The sequence below is a fragment of the Setaria italica genome, chromosome VI (genome assembly GCF_000263155.2).
Source record: "Setaria italica strain Yugu1 chromosome VI, Setaria_italica_v2.0, whole genome shotgun sequence".
Taxonomy (NCBI): Eukaryota; Viridiplantae; Streptophyta; class Magnoliopsida; order Poales; family Poaceae; genus Setaria; species Setaria italica.
Genome location: NC_028455.1, coordinates 25,199,625 through 25,218,289, shown reverse-complemented (window position 1 = coordinate 25,218,289; position 18,665 = coordinate 25,199,625). Strand labels below are relative to the sequence as shown.

Sequence of the window (18,665 nt, the reverse complement as noted above, 5' to 3'; positions counted from 1 at the left end):
TGCTAGATAATAACTGATCGTTCACGAGCTTAATTGTGCGCCAACCCCCGAATCATGGCGCTTTGTCTAATAACCCTGGCATAATAACTGGGGTTGCTCTCCTCACATGGGCATGCAACTGCACCAAACCCAGGGGAAGCGAGTCGCGTGCTGATAAAGATCTGATTCAACTGCTGGAATATTTGTGATTTGTGAGCACTCTGCATGCACTTGTATGGTCCTTTCGTTTCAAATTGTAGGTTGTTTCAGCTTTTTTAGTTTCATAGATATTATCATGCATCTAAATGTAGTATATGTTTAGACCTACAATTTAGAACGGAGGAGTACATGCTTGTCAAATTTAATTTTACATTAAGGTGATCACTCTATATATTAATTTAAGGATATTTTGGAACTCTTGAGTATGAGAACCTTTATATAAAACCATATGAGCTCCCACCTCTTTATTTGGAAGCACATTCATCTTCTGAGCATGGCCAGGTTGTTATATCAGCGCAACGATTTGAGCACTGGAACAAGTAATCATTAAAACTCGCGGCGCCGACCGGTCATGTATGCTAGTAGTGGCCAATTGGCCACATTCAGCAGCAATAGTCAGCTGGAGGCGTTTCCTTGACACAGTTCAGGGGCTAGGCTCCCCCCTACCGGCTCACAGCTCATGGATTTCCCCCCAGAATTTTTTATCAAAGATTAAAACAGAGGAAGAAGAATGGGAGAAGAAGAGAAAGAGCAAGGAGAGAAGCAACAAGAAGAAAGATGAGGTAGACACTGGTACAAAAACGACATTCCATCCAACTACAAAAGTCTCGGTCGTTTTTGGATCCGGGACTAAATATCAATCGGCACTAAAGAGCCCCCTTTAGTCCTGGTGGTAATGGTTAGGAACGTTGAGAAAATCTGATAGGGCATTTAGTCCCGGTTGGTGTTTTCAACCGGGACTAGTGGTTCCAACCAGGACTAAATGGCGATCTTTAGTCCTAGTTGCAACCAACGACCGGGACTATTTCCTTCTTTTTTTTATTCCCTCGATGGACTCTCTCTCCACACCAGCCTAGCGGCCTTTATCACCCCACCGACCTCATCTCTTTCCCCACTACCTTATCCTTTCCCCACCACCGGCCTCTCTCTCCCTCCACCGCTTCCTCTCCTCCCTCGCCTACTCTCTCCTCCCTCCACTGGCTGCCGCAGGCGTGCAGCCTTCCCAGCCGGGCCCCTAGCCACCGGCCGCCAGCCACGTGGGCACACGGGGCCTCCCGGCTAGGCCCTAGGGCGTTGGCTGCCACCGGCGCATGGCCCGTCGGCCATGTGGGCGCACAAGCCCTCCCCAACCGGCCCCTGGCCGCCGGTCGCCGCCGACGCGCGTGCGGGCGAGATGGCGAGTGGGGGAGCTTGTGGATATGAGAAGTCGGTGAATGTTTCCTTTTTAAGTGGTAGTGCATGATTTATTTGTGAATGATTCATTTGTGATTGTGCTGTGTTGTGAATCAAATCGAACTCATATGTTGTAAATCAGAATCTTATGCGAATTGATTGGTTATGTGTTCTCACTTGTGTGATGTTCATATAAGATGAGCATGTCTATTGCTTCAATTTGTGAAGTGTTAATTGTTTTGATTGTTTCTGTGGTGGAGTTGGAGCTTGGTGGTACGGTGGTTGAGACGGGGCTGCAGGGGGCAGCGGCATGAGCAGACAGGACAGCGGTGGGCTCTTATTTTTATTTTTTGTTGAACCTTTTTAGTCCCGGGTGAAATACCCGGAACTAAAGAGGGGACGTTTAATCTCGAAAGATTAGTCCCGTTGGATTTTCGAGGCATCTCTCCAACCGGGACTAATGGTCACTTTTCCACCATTGAGATAAGCCTTCCTTAGCTTCTGGGCTACGTTCGCCACCAACACAGTTTGCTCTCGCATGCACGGTGATGACTAGTTCGATTTGACAATGGTAACTCAAGCGGGATATCTGTAATGGTGTCTTGAGAGTGGCACTGCAATTCACTCATAGTCGTAGATGGTTGCTGATAGTTGGTGGTTTTTTTTTCTTTTTTCGCAGCTATAGCATCCATGACTATATTCTTGTATATATGTTTCTCCTTCTATATCTATGTATACGGTAACTGGTAGATGGTTGCTATACGGTAGCTGGTATATTTTTCTCCTACTATATGATATATCAATGCGAATATATTGATTAATTAAATGATTTGAAGTGGTGAGGAGGTCAACTGGTGAAGTAGTTCAATGCACTTTTTTTGATTTAGACAAGGTAGAAAATAAACTTTTTAGACACACACACGCTTGGCCTTTTTTTTAATTCAGACAAGGTAGAAAATAAACTTTTTTGTTTTTCGACAAGTGTGTAGTAGGTGGTGCCTAGCAATGAAAATTCTGTATTGATTTAGGACTAGAGTTCCAAGTGATATGTTAGGTCACTGCTTTAGTTTATTTTCGTTTTACTTTTCTTGTGAAATTCAGACTGCTTTATTTTGATGGATTTTGGTCTTACGTAATTTGGATATCCGTGCATTTGAAATAGCTAGGCCGTGTGCATGTAGCCGTGTCTGAACTCTATATATGCAATGGCCACTTGCATGCTTCTCGAGGCTTTGTTTGTTTCGTTGCTGAATTTCTTTTTATAATTACAGTAGGCCATATAAAGTTTAGTGCGTCGGGACAAAGAAAGTACGCGAATTAAGACTGTGACAGTGAACCAACAGATGTTGGCGTAAAACCGATGTGTATGGTATGGCCTCATCATAAACGTATACAATTGTAACAGAAGGTCCCCTGTAAATTCATAAATTCAACTATGCATCCTTCTGACCATTTCAAAGAGGAGGGTACGAGGCAAAAAGTTACTGTCCACTAGGAACTGGTGGATCAAAACCACCCCATCTCCCAACGCAAGCCTATGCAGCACCTGTCACTTTTTCTCTCTTTTCTGCAGTGATTTTCTCTCTCACCAGCTTGGACCTTTTCCTGCCCAGGCTATCGGCGCCTATGCAACGTTATCTGACATCCTGCGAAACCCCCATCTCACGTCCTCTCCCTCCTCCATGCGGCATCCAAGCCTACGTGGCTCTGCTGGTGCGCTGGGCCTGCTCTCAGGGGGCAAACTGCAAATTACTGTCTTTAGAAACTGGAGGGCACTGTGTACTTTTGGCCATACGAAGGCAAATGTCGACACCATGGCCACATTCCCAGTCATCATGACGCTTGCGTGGTTCCGGTCCACAGGACCCTCCTCGTGGACCAGCCCGTGTCGACGTCGTCGTCAACCTGCAGCAAGAGGCGCCAGGTCGGGTAGTCCACATGAGCAACAGTGCCGACATGGCGGGCCCAGGGCTCACGTCGCGGGCCCGCGTGTCAGTAGTGGAGCAGGCGAGCAGCTGCGGGGTTGCAGTCTCGCTAATATATTTTGGTCCTAGTAAAAAACCACCCTTATACATGGTTATTTTTAAAGTTACGTTATATGAGCCACATGCACGTCTTATATAGTCTTCGTGACCTTCCAAGGTGCTGCAGCTCGAGAAAATTTATTGTTACTTCGAATACCTTAGAGGAGTCCCTGTTTTTCCGGAGTGAGTGTATAGTATGACCATAAAAGGTGGCACTAGCATAAGAGGAGGATTTGGCAGTGCTCCTGCTCTTAGGTTAAAACCAGATAATATATTTTTATATATGTTGCTTGTCAAAGTTTGACTTATATATGACGCACCAAGATGGAGTTATATTTGCGATAAGAGAAAAAGTAACCTTTGCGAATGGAATAGCTCCATCCATAGAATCTGTTGATACCGATTTTTGCCAAGATCAACCGAAGAAGATAAGGTTCTTATAGCCGATGATGGAGAGAGAAAAGAGCCGTTGAATATCCTACGTTGACCAAGCCCCACCGCGGATGACCAAGATTGCAAAAGCTGATAGAAGACCGGAGAAGACCCGATCCGAAGTGAAATCGACTCCACCAATTAAGGGAAAGTGTGGAAATTTATCTTTAGTAGTTTTTAGATAGCCGTAATAGTTATGTTGTAATGGACTAGGATTTTAGTTTGCTTCAGGGTATAAATATAAGCACATGAGCCCTGTAATGAAGGAATCAATCAATCAATACAACCTTTCGGCGTCACGTCGCCAAAACCCTAGGAGTAGGAGTAGAGTAGTTTCGACAAGTTCCTTTTTGCGTGCAAAGCTGCATCGGCTTCGATCTCAGGTGATCTTGCAAGTACCGTCACCCAGTTGTTACGACCTCTATCAGAACTTTCTAAGTTAAGTCTTATACTCTGATATTCGGATGTGTAGCTAGTTATGGAGTTATCTTAGATTGCAAGTAGAACTTTCTAGGCTTTGTCCAATATTTTGCTTGTTTTCGACGTTGCTCACAGTTCCGAATTGTTTGATTTTATTAAGTTGCATTGTATCGGTCCCTTAGTTTTATCAAGCGCTCACAGTTATCGAACGGCTTAGATCTGGTTAGGTTGTCTTTATCAGCTCCTTGACCTTGTTCAAACGTACACCAGTTATCTGATTGTATCGGCTGGCTAGATCTCGCATGCTTTTATTGCTTTACATATGCTAGGTCCGATAGATTTTTATCCCTGCCCCTCGTATTTCCAGGCGTCGGATCCTTAACATCAGAACGCTACTGTTGAGAGCTGATGCATCGGCTGGGTATCATCCATAACTGACAGAAGAGCGATAACGTCGTTGAGCTGATAGTTGTGCGTAGGAGGACTTGCTGTGCTTGCGGTTTCTGCCAACTCATGCTCATCAACTGTGAGGCCTTGCTGTGCTGGCGGTTTCTGCCAACTCATGCTCATCAACTGTAAAGTGGATGTGGTAAATTTGTTAATCTTAAAATTTATTGGCTCAATCTCTTGGAAGCTTTTATAGAAATATGGTGTGCATACATTCGTAGGGGATGAATACATATGTGTGAATGTGAGCGCTTGGATCTATACTTCGAAAAAACCTTTAACGCCTCACTATATGGAAATTTAGTAAATTACTTCTCGAAATCATAAGCAATTGGTGTTTTCTTTCTCCAATCACGCATTTGGTGTTTATGACATTGAAATAAACACATCGGACAATTTGCACATACCTCTGAAATCCTGTGAAACTGTTAAAGATTTTTTTCGTGTTTTCAGTAAAACAATACGTATTCATGAACGAAGTTGGAGGATCTTGGTAGCGTTGTAATTAGCCACAACAATATGATCAAACATGTTGTCTAGAAGCTCCCGGAGTATGACCGGACATGTTTTCAAGGCTAGACCTTTTGTCTTGAAGCAGACTAACAAACGAGCTGCAAATTACATCAATAAGTAGGAGTAGAAAAAAAGAGAGAGGAAGTTAGTCCAAACGGTAAAACTTCACGTCTGATAGTGATAAAGGAGCCCTCAACAGAAAACTTAGCTAGGAAGAGGCAAACTGTCAATTAGCACAACACTGATTTTTGAGCCAGCACACTAACATACACAAAACATTACGAGCATGACTAATAATTTAGCTATAGTAGCTGGCATTATGTTAGCACCATGCCGCCATGCCACCCATCAAACAATCCACTTATAATAGTTTCTTGTTGATATAGGCTACAATATTATTGATGTATGCTCCATAATTTATCCTCTCACAGAGTATCTTGGAACATGTCTCTCAACTGTCTGTAAACTACCTCTAGGGCAGTTGGTACTTGGTGGAGCTCCTGAGGAGCATGTCCAATTAAACCTCGGTTTGCACTCATATAGGCGCAGGACCTCCGTGTGGCACCAAAAGAAGTGAAGGATGATGGAACCCACTACTTGACACACTAAAGCCTTAAGCTCTAGGATATGAGGAACCACTTTGTCCTTCAATTTGTGCAAACCTTGTGATAAAAGGATAGATGGATGTCGAAGTAGAACGGCATCAAGAAGTTAATAATAAACACACTTATATATGACAATCCAAATCAAACTTCAGAATTAAGAGGGTGAGAGGTAGCTCCTTTGTTATACGAGGATTGTGGACATCTCACAGTTATATTTGACAAGAACAAATTAAAGGAAGAAAGTACTCCCTCCATCCCAAATTACTATTCATTTTAGCTTTCTACACACATCACTTTTGCTTTGTATCTAGACATTGCATATATTGAGGTGAGCATCAAAAGATATATTTCTAGAAAAGCAAAAACAAAGAATAGTAATTTGGGATTGAGGGAGTACTCCATCCGTTCCAAATTGTCATTTTGACTTTTCTAGGTTCATAGATATTATTATGCACCTAGACATACACTATATGTAGATGCATAAAAATATCTATGAACCTAAAAAAGCTAAAACGACCTACAATTTGGAACAGAGGGAGTACATAATAAGGTAAAACCTAATTAACTTTGTGTTTAGAAAAAAAGAGAACAAATTTGAGCTCCATGAAATGCTACCTAGCAGGCCTATTTCCATTTTCTACGAAGCCTTATGTATTTTAAGTTTTGGACCTAATTGATATTGTGTACCTATAACAGCAAAATCTTACAGGAAGTACTCCCTCCGTTCCAAATTATAAGTCATTCCAACTTTTTTGGAAAGTCAAAGTATCTCAAGTTTGACCAAATTTGTACAATAGTGCTAACATTCATGATACCAAATAAGTATTATTGGTTTCATCATTAAATATATTTTCATAGTATTGTAACGACCTTGGTTAATCAACCGAGTTAATCTTAAGACGAGTCCCTAACCCAGCTGACTCAGCCTTTTCTGAGCTTGAGCGCCTAAGGTCCGGTTCTCGGCCTCGACCCTTGAAACCCAAACCAGACCACCGGTTCTTCTCTAAGTCCCAAAGACAGTGTTCCTTTCAATCTTGGAGCGGTGGAGAACCAAAGACTGAACGGTGGACCACAACCAGTTCCCCGGTTCTCTCGAGACGAACGCACCAGAGCAGCATGCACCCCACTTCAGAGTTTCCCTGCCGCGTGGCTCAACTTCTCCGACGCGCGCCGCTTCGCCCAGTCGCCGGCCGTGACAGGATGGATCAGCGCGCCTTCCTTCCCAATCACAATGGAAGCCCCTGCAACCCTTTCTACCTCGCCTCGTCTCGCTCGCGCCCTTGCCGGCTGCGCCAAGGTGCCCTGTCGCCGCCGTGGCAGAGTTTTTGCCACTGCTGCGTCAGACCGCCTCGCACCCCGCACCCATCATCTCGCCCGGATCTCCGGCTACAAGCCCCGATGCTTTCCAGTTTTTCTGCCTCTCCCCAGTCGCGCCACCCACGAGCTCGCTCCACGACGATTCCGCTCCCACCAACCATGGTTTCGGCAGAGACAGCACATTTTTTCCGCCTCGCCAGTGATGTGCCCCGGCAAGCCACTGTTTTGCGCTCACCCGCGCCGCTCGCCCTGTCACCTCGCCTGCTGCGACCTCGCATGCAGCGCCTTCCTTCCTGCCACACGCCAGTCAAGTCCGCCGCCCACAATCCGCCGCTTGACGTGTAACGCCCGCAAAATACACCCGGTTAAATCACCCGTTAAAAAAACACTTTCCAAAATTTTTCCGACCGCCGAGCTCCGTCAAATCCTTTCCCTTCTGTCGGACCCGCCGTCCTGGCCCCGGCCCGTCAATTCCCCATTTTCCACTCCCCGTAATTTTCGCCGCGTGCCCGTCAAATCCGTCATCACGCGCAGTCGAATCCCGAAATTTCCACCATCTTTTTCCCCTCCCTTCCCTCTCTTTCTCTTCCTTCTTTCTTTTTCTTCCTCTTTCTTTCCCTTCTCCTTTTTCCTTCGCTTTCTTTTCCTCTTCCTTCCCCTCCCTTCTCTCTCTCTCCTTTATTTTTCTCCCCTGCCACCGGCCACTTGCGCCTGCACCCTGCCTGGCGCGCGCGCCGAGGCGCTGGGCAGCGCACGCGCGCCCGCGCGCGCCGCCCCGCGCCGCCTCGCGCCCGCGCGCGCCGCTACGCCCCGCCGCCGCCCCGCGCGCGCCTGCGCCCGCGCGCCTCGCGCCGCGCCGCCTGCGCCGCGCCGCGCCGCCGCCGCGCCCACGCCGCACCGCCGCCGCGCCGTGCCCGCACCGCGCCGCGCCCGCACCGCGTCACGTCGCCCGTGCCGCGCCCGCTCGCGCCTTGGCGTTTAGCGCTTGGCTCGGTGCGTCGCGTCGTGTCGCCGGTCACCGGTCGCCACCCCTGTGGCCTCGTCGACCACGCCGCCACGCCATCCACGAGCTCCACCACTCTGGCACGCCACCGGTCAAAAGTCCGGCCGCCATCATTAACTCGGCCCTCGCCCGCCCGCGCGCCGCCTATAAAAGGAGGGAGCCGAGCCTCCACCTCCACACCCTCACCACGAGCACCTTGCCTTCCTCCACTCCCACCACCAGAACACCGACGACCATCTTCCTCTCAACCTTCTGTTGCCTCCAGGAAGAAGAAGGGGTAAATCCCTCTCCTCGCGATCCAACCCACTAGTTTCCCTGATTCGCGAATAGGCCCTTCCACCATTCCAAAAATAATTACGGATAGGCCCCTGTTCTCGCGGTTCAATCCTAAACCCCGTTTTAAAGCCCCTAATACTCCTTCAACCCGTCATTTCATGCGCCAAACTTCCTCCGATTAACCCCAAACTCGACCATGGCCTCCTCTCATATATTTCCGCCGAGGCATATCAAAATCTCACGCAAATACCCTTCCTACCTATCTTCCGTTCATGTTTCCTGTTCGGAGCTCATCGGGTAAAACCCTTTTTCCTTTTTATTTATTGTGTGCTTGTTTGTGTGTGCCGTAGATCGCGGAGTACCCGAGGAGGAGCGCGAGGAGGAGTTCGACCGCGAGCTCGAGCCTGAGGACCAGTACCGCGAGCAGGAGCTCCCGGAAGGCTTTGAGAACGGCAAGTCCAATCTCACCCCTTTGATGCATATTTTAATACCCAGTTTTTCAGACACAACCTATTGGCCTGTTTTATAAAATGCATATTGTTTTATCGCAAGACATGGTTGGATAGCCACCCCTTGATTGTTATGACTATTCCTTGTTGTCCCATGTTTACCTCTAAATATGAGTTGCTCTGTTTAGATGGTAAATACTGCTAGAATGCTTAGGAACTTATTATCCAAATTCAAACATGACTACACCTGTTTACTCGGAAAATTACTGTGTGAGCATGTTTAATTGAGGAGTTGGGTTTCGGGTGTTAAGAGAGGTGGTGGATGAGATGGATGGGTGTTTCTTGTGTGGAACGCCGGGTTGATAGGCTCGTACCTCAGTGGTTGAGCAGTGTGGGAGATATCCATCTTGTCATGACTAAGGACCGAGTTGATGTGTCATCCTGCCTAATTCCATCATCGTACAACCACTCGACCGTTGTATGGGCAACGGCTTAGCATAAACCCCACTAGCTAAACTGCTAGGCTTCAGGTGTGCTGGTGAGCAACGGGAGGCCTTGGAAAAGGACTAAGCTCTTGGTGACTTAAGTCCCGGTTACGGCCCCGTGGATGGGTTGCTAACCCCTTGAGCGCTCTTGTGTTGACTAGTCAGTGCTGGCTAAGGTAGGTAATGGCTTTGTTAGGATCCGTACCGACACTAAGGTGATCGCGATACGGTACCCTACTTGTGGGAAAAGTGTACAACCTCTGCAGAGTTAAAAGCTATCCGGGTAGCCGTGTCCACGACATTGGACGAGTTACGGCTCGGTCACACAACTAGCTTTTGAGGATGACTGGTTTTGTACTGCGTGTGTGGGTGCGTGGAATTTTGGAAGTGTCCGGCAGATGTGCCGTGCGCTACGGCGGACGGGGAGTCCGGTAGCGATAAAAACTTGGATCCTTTGTGTAGGATCAACCCCACTTGATATATTGTATATTAAAATGTTTTCATGAAACTTCTTTGAAATGGAACCCTGCATGTGTCTAAAATTTAGCTTTACTGCAAATAAACCATAGCTTATTCCTTGCTTATTCTTGTGCATACTCTGTTGTATCCCCCTCCGGGGATGGGGTTGGACTTGCTGAGTACCTTTGTACTCACCCTTGTGTTGTTACTCCAGAGGAGGATCCGGACTTCGCCGCCGAGGACTTCGAGTAGGAGGTTGCATCTGCACCCAACGCTGCCTGCGGTGTTGGCCCTTTTGCAGGATGCTTCCGCTGACGCTTAGCTCCGATTGCAGCCCGGAGTCCGACTGGACTGCAACTTGGATTTGTGTTGTTATCGCTTTAGTCTTGCTTTGGGTGTGGCTTGCCCGCCCGCTCCTTCGGGAGTTGTACGGTTTCTGAACTATCTGTTGAATAAATGTGTTATCAGCCTCCTGGGACTGATAATTTGGATCACATTTAGTCTCTACTTATGTGGGGACGCTTCATGACGCGACCAGACCATGCTCGCCTTCGCCAAATCTAAATCCCGGAAAAACCGCGCCTGCGCCGGCCTTGTCTCCAGTGCCCAATGACCAAAGACCCTGTCTCCAAGGCTCTGTTCCGCTGCCCATCGCCGCTCAATCGCCGCCAGGGCAGCGCACTCCATCCTTTTCTTCCCGATCTTCGTGCTGCTCCAACTCTCTCTCTTCCGCGCAGCTATAAAAAGGAGTACCAGAGCCCCCACCAGAGTTTCCTTCACCATCGCTATTTCGCCGCACCATACTCTGCTCGCACTTGAGCACTGCCGCTTGAGCTCTTGAGAAGTTTCCCCCTCCCCCTCCGCTCGAACCCGCTTCTCCCCAACCCGCCAGCCGCCTGATCCTCCGCCCGGTGCTAGAGCTTGCTTGTTGTCCACGAGAAGCACCGTCACCGTCGGAGCACCGTTGAACCTCGCCGCCGCCCAAGGCTTAGCGCTTTAGTCTTTCCGCCCAAGTCTGTTCCTTCCCGACCCTAAGACTTCACCAGTAGACCTGAAGGTAAGCTGCCGACCCCTTCCTAGTTCGTCCGACCCCTTTTCCGTCTCGCCCGACCCTGTCTGTTTCGCCGACCCTTATCCACCTCGCCCGAGGGCTCGGCTATATCTTTTCTTTGACACGAGGGTATCTGTGCAAAATATCGGGGACTTCTCTGTGTTAAGTCTGAGAACCCTGATACAGTTATTCCTTGAAGTTTAAGGGTCAGATAATAAGTTTATCCCCATCCGACCCTTTTATCCTGTTCTCCACCAACTGAAGTTGGACTCCCCCACCTTTCCTGTAGTTTTGTTACAAGTGTCTGAGCTTAAACTTGCAAGTGTTGTTGAAATAACCTTCTAAGTACTAACTCCTGCATTGCATTCGTGTAGAGTTACATCTCGCCTATGGCACCTACGAGCTACATCCGGCGCCTGAAGACGAAGCAGTAGCGGAGCCGCCGATCGCAGAAGCCGAAGCAGAAACCACTGAGGACCAGTTCACCTCCACCCCGCTTGAAGGCAAGCCCCGGAGCATGAACCTAACTTTCTAAACTTGCACGTGCCTTCCTTCTTATGCATGTGCATTTACGTATAGGAGTTGCTTGCAACCATAGATGCATGACTTAGTTCCTTTGATCTGAACACTAGTCTGTTGGGTCGAGTAGTTGCAATGCTTAATAGGACTCGGTAAAAGTCGAGTGATTTCCTGTCGCTCGCGAGTTATAGGAGTTAGTTGTTCTCTTTCTGGTTACAACTATAAGGATGATGGACGTGGCAGGGTTTTGGTGAACTCTCTTTTGGTGGTCGGCTGATCGCCCCGTCTGTTTATTGAAACTATTTAAGGCCCGACAGTGGTGGTGTTCATGATCAAGTGTTTGAAAGTACTAATCTCATACCCCTTATGGGATGGGGAAGCCTAGTACCTGATTGAACCTGGACGTGAGCGGTTCGATCCACTATCCCTGGAACGAAGTTCCCCTGCGGCCGCATGTGGTGGCAAGTGTGGTCACGAAACGGCAGAGGTCGAGTCTGTGGAACCTTGCACCAAGGGAAGTGGGCCCGACACGGGTTAGGGAATTGATGGGGACGACCGACACAAGAAGCGACCCTCGGTGGTGTGCGGATGTCGTGAGGTTAGGTTCACCATGCATGGTTAAAGAACTCGAATCGATTCGTCTGCCTCTCACAGTTTGAGACATCCGACCCCGACGCTAGCTTCCGCTATGTTTTTGTCTTCCGTTGTTTCTTTCGAACCTTGTAAAACTCTGATTTGAAACCAGTGTGTAATAAATTGTTAAATTAATTATGGATCTATTGTATTCTCTGGAACCGCTCACCTTTGTGTGAGCTATGCTAACTCGGTCCTCATAAGTGGTTAAATCGGATGAAATCCGATGGACCGTCGAGTTGACTTGATTAAGGCATGAGATTCGCGTGTTAAGTGATTTAACCATGCTTTAGTTGAGTTAATCCGAGGGGTTCCGCCACAAGTATATCTATTCGATGTCATAAATCTTTGTAATCCTCTCTATAATTTTAGTCAAACATAAAATGGTTTGACTCTCCAAGTTGGAATAACTTATAATTTGGAAGGAGCAGCATAGTTCGTGGATAAGCAACATAGTCTTCGTTGAAATATCAACAATTAATCATCAATTCGTCATCAACTCCAATTATCCCGAAGATATGTATAACCCAGTCGAGATCTAGCTACCGAGCTTTAATCTTCGGGAAGCAAAAACGCTGATGGACGCATGATAGACACAACTAACAATCCTCAGATCTGCGAGGTCCCTTTCAGCCTCGGCATCTCGACGGTCATGGTGCATGTTATGCCAAGGACAGCAACACACGAACCTTTCCAACAGAAGAAAGGGCGTGCATCTTTGGATGGAGTGCCGCATTGCTTTCGAGCTAAGAATAGGCTGCGTGCTAGATTCTTCGTCACCAGGTGGAGCTGTGGATCAGTGGATGCACTAGCTGCTCGTCGCCGGTGGTCCTTCATTCCTTGGCTTGCCGGGAGACGACGATGCGCTCTCGTCCAACCGCGGCTATCACACTCTTCGCTCCAGCACCGTCCACTTGTCCATCCCTGTAACACTTCGGAGCTCCACTATTCGTTGCTCTCCGCATCTCTGTTGCCAACATTTCCGCGTGCCTACAATTCTCTCTTTCTCTCTCTCTCATGTGCACCTGTTCAAATTCCCCATGCAGTTGGCTTCAGTAAGAGAAAGGGATAGGAGAGAAAGAACAAGGTAGAGAGACGATGATGTTGCATGCCAAAGAATGAGCTTTTCAATTTTTTGGCTGCAACTTGCCAACATGTAAGTTGCTTGTGAAAAAAGGGTTTGTAAGTGAATGGGAAAAATAGAGAAAGTTTGCTTGTGACGATTGTTGGCAAGTGGCAACCTGGTCGTATAGTAATTAGCGTACTCCCTCCGTCCCAAAAAACAAGTCATTTTAGAATTGTTCCAAGTCAAAAAAAATTTAAGTTTGATCAAGATTATAAAAAAACTACATATATTTATGGTATGAAATAAGTACCATTAGATTTATCATGAGATATATTTTTATAACATACCTATTTGATGGCATATACATTGATACTTTTCACTATAAATTTGGTCAAAGTTGAGAAAATATGACTTAAGACAGACCTAAAATGGCTTGTCTTTTTGGACGGAGGGGGCATGTGTTGTTTGTAGATAACGGCTGAAAGGAGATGGAGACTGTGCAAGTTGGCTATGATATGATCAAAGGATGATCGGCAAATATATATGGAGAACATAGATGGAGAGATAGATTCTGTGGAAGAAATGTGTAGATCGAATTGATACTGATTTTTGCGCGGCGGCTATTGAACAGGAACTGATCTATGCTTCCAAGATCATATTCTTCCATTACTCATGTTTATACAAAAAAAAGATACTTATGGTTTACTGTGTGCCAACTACAGAACCACACAATCAATATATTTGCCATGATGCGTTGTTCGAGTTCATAAAAAAAAAGAAGCCCATGACAGAGAAGGTCTAACACCATTTCATTCCTGAAACAAGAACCCAACCACCTTTCAGATGGGACATGCATGGGACCTATCCGAGTCAGCATTCGCCTATCCTCCATCAAAATTACGAAAACAAAACGGAGAAGCTAGCGTATGATCCACTGGGCTGCAGTAGCTTTCACCTTCTGGTAAGCATTAGGTATGCACTCCAAAGCGACGCCCTGCAACTGGCAGCAAATATACAAATGGAAATGATGCACATCGGACCAATTTGTTTGGAACAAACAGGCGTGAGCGTGATGTGAGCTCCTCTGAGGCAGGCAGCGACGCGAACCTGAATTTGTTTAACGAAGGGCGGGCAAAGCGGTGACAGAGGCCGAAAGGGCCATCTCATAATGCAGGGGTGGGAGGGAGCAGCGAGAGGGTGGCATCATCATTGAGAGCTTGATTAAATTTTTGGCTGATTGCCCGTCGCCAGATCACACTGAAAGCTTCCCAAAAGAAAAATAACTTTGAGGGTGATCCGTAGGCTTTAGGCTTTGGCTAGCATCCATCACCTAGGAGCATTATAGTAGCACTAAAACCCTGCTCTTCATGTAAGACACTTGTTTATGTTTGCGAAGTATAGTTCACTTGTGGACTTTGTAGTTGGGAAATTGTGAAGTTCATTTTTGCACGCTCCTTGCGGTTTAGTCGATTGAAATCGACAGCAACTATGGGGACGCTCGGATCCCTTGCTGCTCCTTGCCTTCTCATCGAGCTCTCCTCGGGGATTGCGTTAGCAAGCTTTCGGCTCGCTCCTGAGGGAGAGGGATTCTCGCTCGCTCGCGCGGGCGAGGTGAGGCAACGCTCGTCCAGGAACCGAGCGTGTCCAATAATTTTAGTGGCGGTGAAATTCACTCCGGTGAATTCCTGATCTCCAGCCTTAGACGCAGGTTGGATGGATCGTGGTGTTAGTGGGAATGCAGCCGTGGGATCATGGTCAATCTTATTTGTTTTTTTCATTATAAGCGGGTGAAACTTCATGGTTCAAAAAGGATTCGCACGTAAAAGAAAAAAAAAGGTGAGAATTTTGATATGATAGGATTCATTTCTGTGCAAAAAAAAAAAGAGATTGTGTTGCCAACGAACTATTGTTTGGGGTTCGTGGGGTTTTAACAGTAGAAATATCATGTGTAAAAGAGCGAAAATCACATTATGAGGGTACAACTCAGTGAAGTATATTCTTTTCTATATCATAGCTACAGGAGAAATGAACTCAACCGTCCCATACCCGGCCAGTAATGATGCATCTCCCGGTGAACAAGTCTAGGCCATGCATGTGGAAGCCAATGAAAGCTGAAACCGACCGTCGTGCGTGGCACCAAGAGGCCGGGGCCCCTGGATTCTTCATTCTTGTGCCGTCCCCATTGGCGAGGGACGCTTGTTTTGTTTGTGGCCACCTGAAGCTGGAACCAGTCGTGCTCTGAGCTCGGCTGACTGAAAGGAAGGCATGCTAAAAGAAAAAAAACAAAAAAACTCAGCCCTACCGGATTCGAAATATGATTATTTGTGCACAACGCCGAGTGAGTACAAAATTTAAATATGATTATTTGTGTTCTGAATAAATGTCAAACACTTCATCTATCTGGGAAAGGTAGGCAATCGGCTCCGTGTTTTCAGCTAGGAAGGTAAGCTATCAACGCTCCTGATGTCTCAGGGACAAGCATGGCTCATCACATATTCACGGCTAGTAAGAAAATATGGAATGAACCGATCATATAACACACGGCTTGAAGTTTTAAACGACTGAATCAAACCCCTTACCATTTTCTCATGTATCCGCTCGTGATACGGTGGTACAAAATTTCCTCAATTGTATGAGGCGCAAAGTTCAGGATGCAGCGTCAGCACTCGGTACAAAAACTCTGAACAGCTACGGGACTGAATCAAACAGTGTATTCTTATTTCGATTAGAGCTAAAAGTCTCTCCTAAACATCACCAAGTATACAATCTCTGACACCAAGCTGAGATCTCAATGAACTCTATTCTCGGCATCTATGTGGTGTGCACTAAGGTGGACAGTGCTTCAGTTCCCTGCAACATTCTTCATCTGGGCACTTGAGAGGAAAAGCGTGCCCGTTCACCATTGCAAGTGCCAGTCAGTACGTTTCTTCCTGTTTTGATTCTAGGAACAAGCTTCAGCTCAAAACCGTTGGATGCACCATTTCAGATTCTAGGATCTGCAGGGCGTGGAGCTCATGGATCATTTCCCGATGCAAAATTTGCTGAATATACTACTCAATACTTCTTCAGAGATGTCCTCTCCACTGATTGTTGCAAGAGCAAGTGCGGCTTCCCTCAAGTCTATGGTCCAAAAGTCCATCGGTAATTGCTCATTGATTGATGATTCTAACCGTGTGAAAGCTTCTTTAGTCCTCAAGAGCTGTTCAAATTGCCTCTGCATCATATGACACACAATGAGAAAGCATTCAGTGACCTTTCAGATACAACATTCATTAGGGCAGCAATACTCAGAGTTCAGAAGCAGAGCAGTTATATAACTTTTTTGAACTGTTGAACACAATTACCTGGTTTACAGTCCACCGTCGCCCTCCAGAAGGTACATGCTCAATACCCCTGACTTCTACTACAGCACTCTCCAACTCGGAAATGCCTTTGCCAGTGACTGCGCATGTCTGTACATGTTTTCTGAAGAGGCCTCTGTATCGTTCAAACTGTTCTCCAGAAACGAATGGTGCACAATCTACCTTGTTGATTACAAGAACCATTGGAACTGCAGAACCTGAGGATTTCTAATCTCCAGACAAGGAAGAAAAAAAAAGAGAACAATTACTATTTATAATTTCACAAGGAACATATTAAGCTCTCAGGAACAGGTTTACTGATATTAGCAGGAGAAGGCAGGAACAATATTTAGCAGGCATTCTTACCAGAAAAATTGATGAGAAAATGAAAGAAATTGTACCTTGTTAATCAAAACATGTTCAACAAGCATAGTGTCATCATCAGTCCATCCATCAACAGCACTTATTGCCATTATAATCAGATCAGCTCCCAGTGCAGCAGCCTCAGATCTTTCCACGCCTGTGTAAGATCAGAATTGAATATAGATGTCAAGATTAGTATTATCTTTAACATTAGTCCCTAACTCCTATGAGACACTGAAAGCATATTCTAAGAAAAAAAATCCCACCAATTTTCTCCACAATGTCATCAGTCTCTCTTATACCAGCAGTGTCCAAAAGAGTAACAGGGATGCCATGAATCGAGACATTTGCTTCTACTACATCCCGTGTAGTTCCGGCTATTTCAGTAACAATAGCCCTTTCACTCTGCAAGCTAAACATTTAAATTCCAATATCAACTAATATGGGTGCAATACAAAACAAATTCATCTATACACAACACTCCTTAAATAATATGGTATGCAAATTTATAGGATTGTTGATTTCCTAAGAAGCCAGCATTGCCACAGGCCACAAGCAGCATGACGTTCAGTACAGAATAAGTTACAGCCAACTCTCCACAGAAATTGCATGACATTCGAGTATCTGTAGCTGATCCCCTATGGTTTTTGTAAATTCACAGCAGAAAATATTAAACAAAATACAGTTCATGCTGTTGCCCACATGAAGGTACAACAGATAAAAAAGACTAGTATACCGTTACATAACGAAAACACCAAACAAGACATGCTGGTTCAACATGAAAGAGGGATATCTAGGTACATACCTTACTCCAAGCATTAAGGAGGCTTGACTTGCCAACATTTGGGCGGCCAATTATTGCTATCTGTAAAATATTTTTAATGCATTTATTTAATCTTCATTATGTTGATTCCTAAACATCTGACCCTTAAGCATAACCAATGTATAACGTGAATAGCATACCTGTAGGCCAGATTGTAACAGCTTATCATAATTAGAGGTGTCTAATGCATCCTGAACCTCCTGCCTCATAGAATTAATTTTGCTGATAAGCATCACTGGGTCCAAGGGAGGCATCTCATCTTCAAAATCCAGACGTGCCTCGATTTCAGTTAGTAACTCAATGCACCTTGATCTCAATGACTTTACTAGAGTAGAGAAGCCTCCCTACATTCAAACATGTCAAATTCAGACCTATTTTGAAGCACTTTGAGCTTCCAATACACAAGGAGTTTATCCTAAGGAAGAAGTCCAGATTACACCCCCATTTCTTCGCTTGGTCTAAGATCCAACCCCCAACTACAAACCCGTCTAACAGCCCCCCCCCCCCCCCCGAACTGCCCAAACGAGGCACCCCCCCACCCCCCACCCCCACCCCGCGAGCCCGCTCCACGGCGGTTTCGACCCGAGCTGGCATCCATGTCGACCTGCGTCCATCCACGTCAGCAAAACGAGTGCGGCCCTCTCTCTTTGCTCATCCAGGCGATTCCCATCAGGCGAGGGCTGCGGAGGGAGATGGCGAGAGCGGCGAGTGGGAGCTCATCCTGGTCGAGCGCGTCTTCGGTCCCCGACGCCGGAGACGACGGGATTTGTTGGTCCCCTGTTGCTTATCGGGAGGGGCCCCTGGACTACGAGCCAGCCGTTAACTGCAGGTGCAGGAAGAAGGCAGCAAGATGGATTTCGTGGAGCATTCTGAACCCCGGGAGGAGGTACTTCACATGCATGACATGTCGGGTTGGTATTTGCTTCGTCTTGGTGTGTTCAGTTTGATTTTGGTGTGGAGCCGCATGTTCAGTTTGTGTCTGATTGTGTGCAGGCTGGGGGATGCGAGTTCTGGAAGTGGTATGATGATGACAACACCTCCCCTTTTGTCAAGCAATTGTTGATCAAT

The 18,665-nt window shown here is 46.5% G+C and overlaps 1 protein-coding gene across 1 annotated transcript in view; it reads right to left on the bottom strand.

The window, feature by feature from the left end:
• Positions 1–15,615: 15,615 nt before the first annotated feature.
• Positions 15,616–18,665, bottom strand: part of LOC101754918 (tRNA modification GTPase MnmE) — a 5,801-nt gene continuing 2,751 nt past the window's right edge. The window contains exons 4-9 of the mRNA XM_004973344.4: positions 17,738–17,941; positions 17,580–17,639; positions 17,041–17,179; positions 16,813–16,931; positions 16,415–16,639; positions 15,616–16,284 (exon numbers count right to left, since the gene is read on the bottom strand). Coding sequence (XP_004973401.2) covers positions 16,090–16,284; positions 16,415–16,639; positions 16,813–16,931; positions 17,041–17,179; positions 17,580–17,639; positions 17,738–17,941 — 942 coding nt within the window. The 3' untranslated portion in view covers positions 15,616–16,089. The remainder of the gene's footprint in view (positions 16,285–16,414; positions 16,640–16,812; positions 16,932–17,040; positions 17,180–17,579; positions 17,640–17,737; positions 17,942–18,665) is intronic.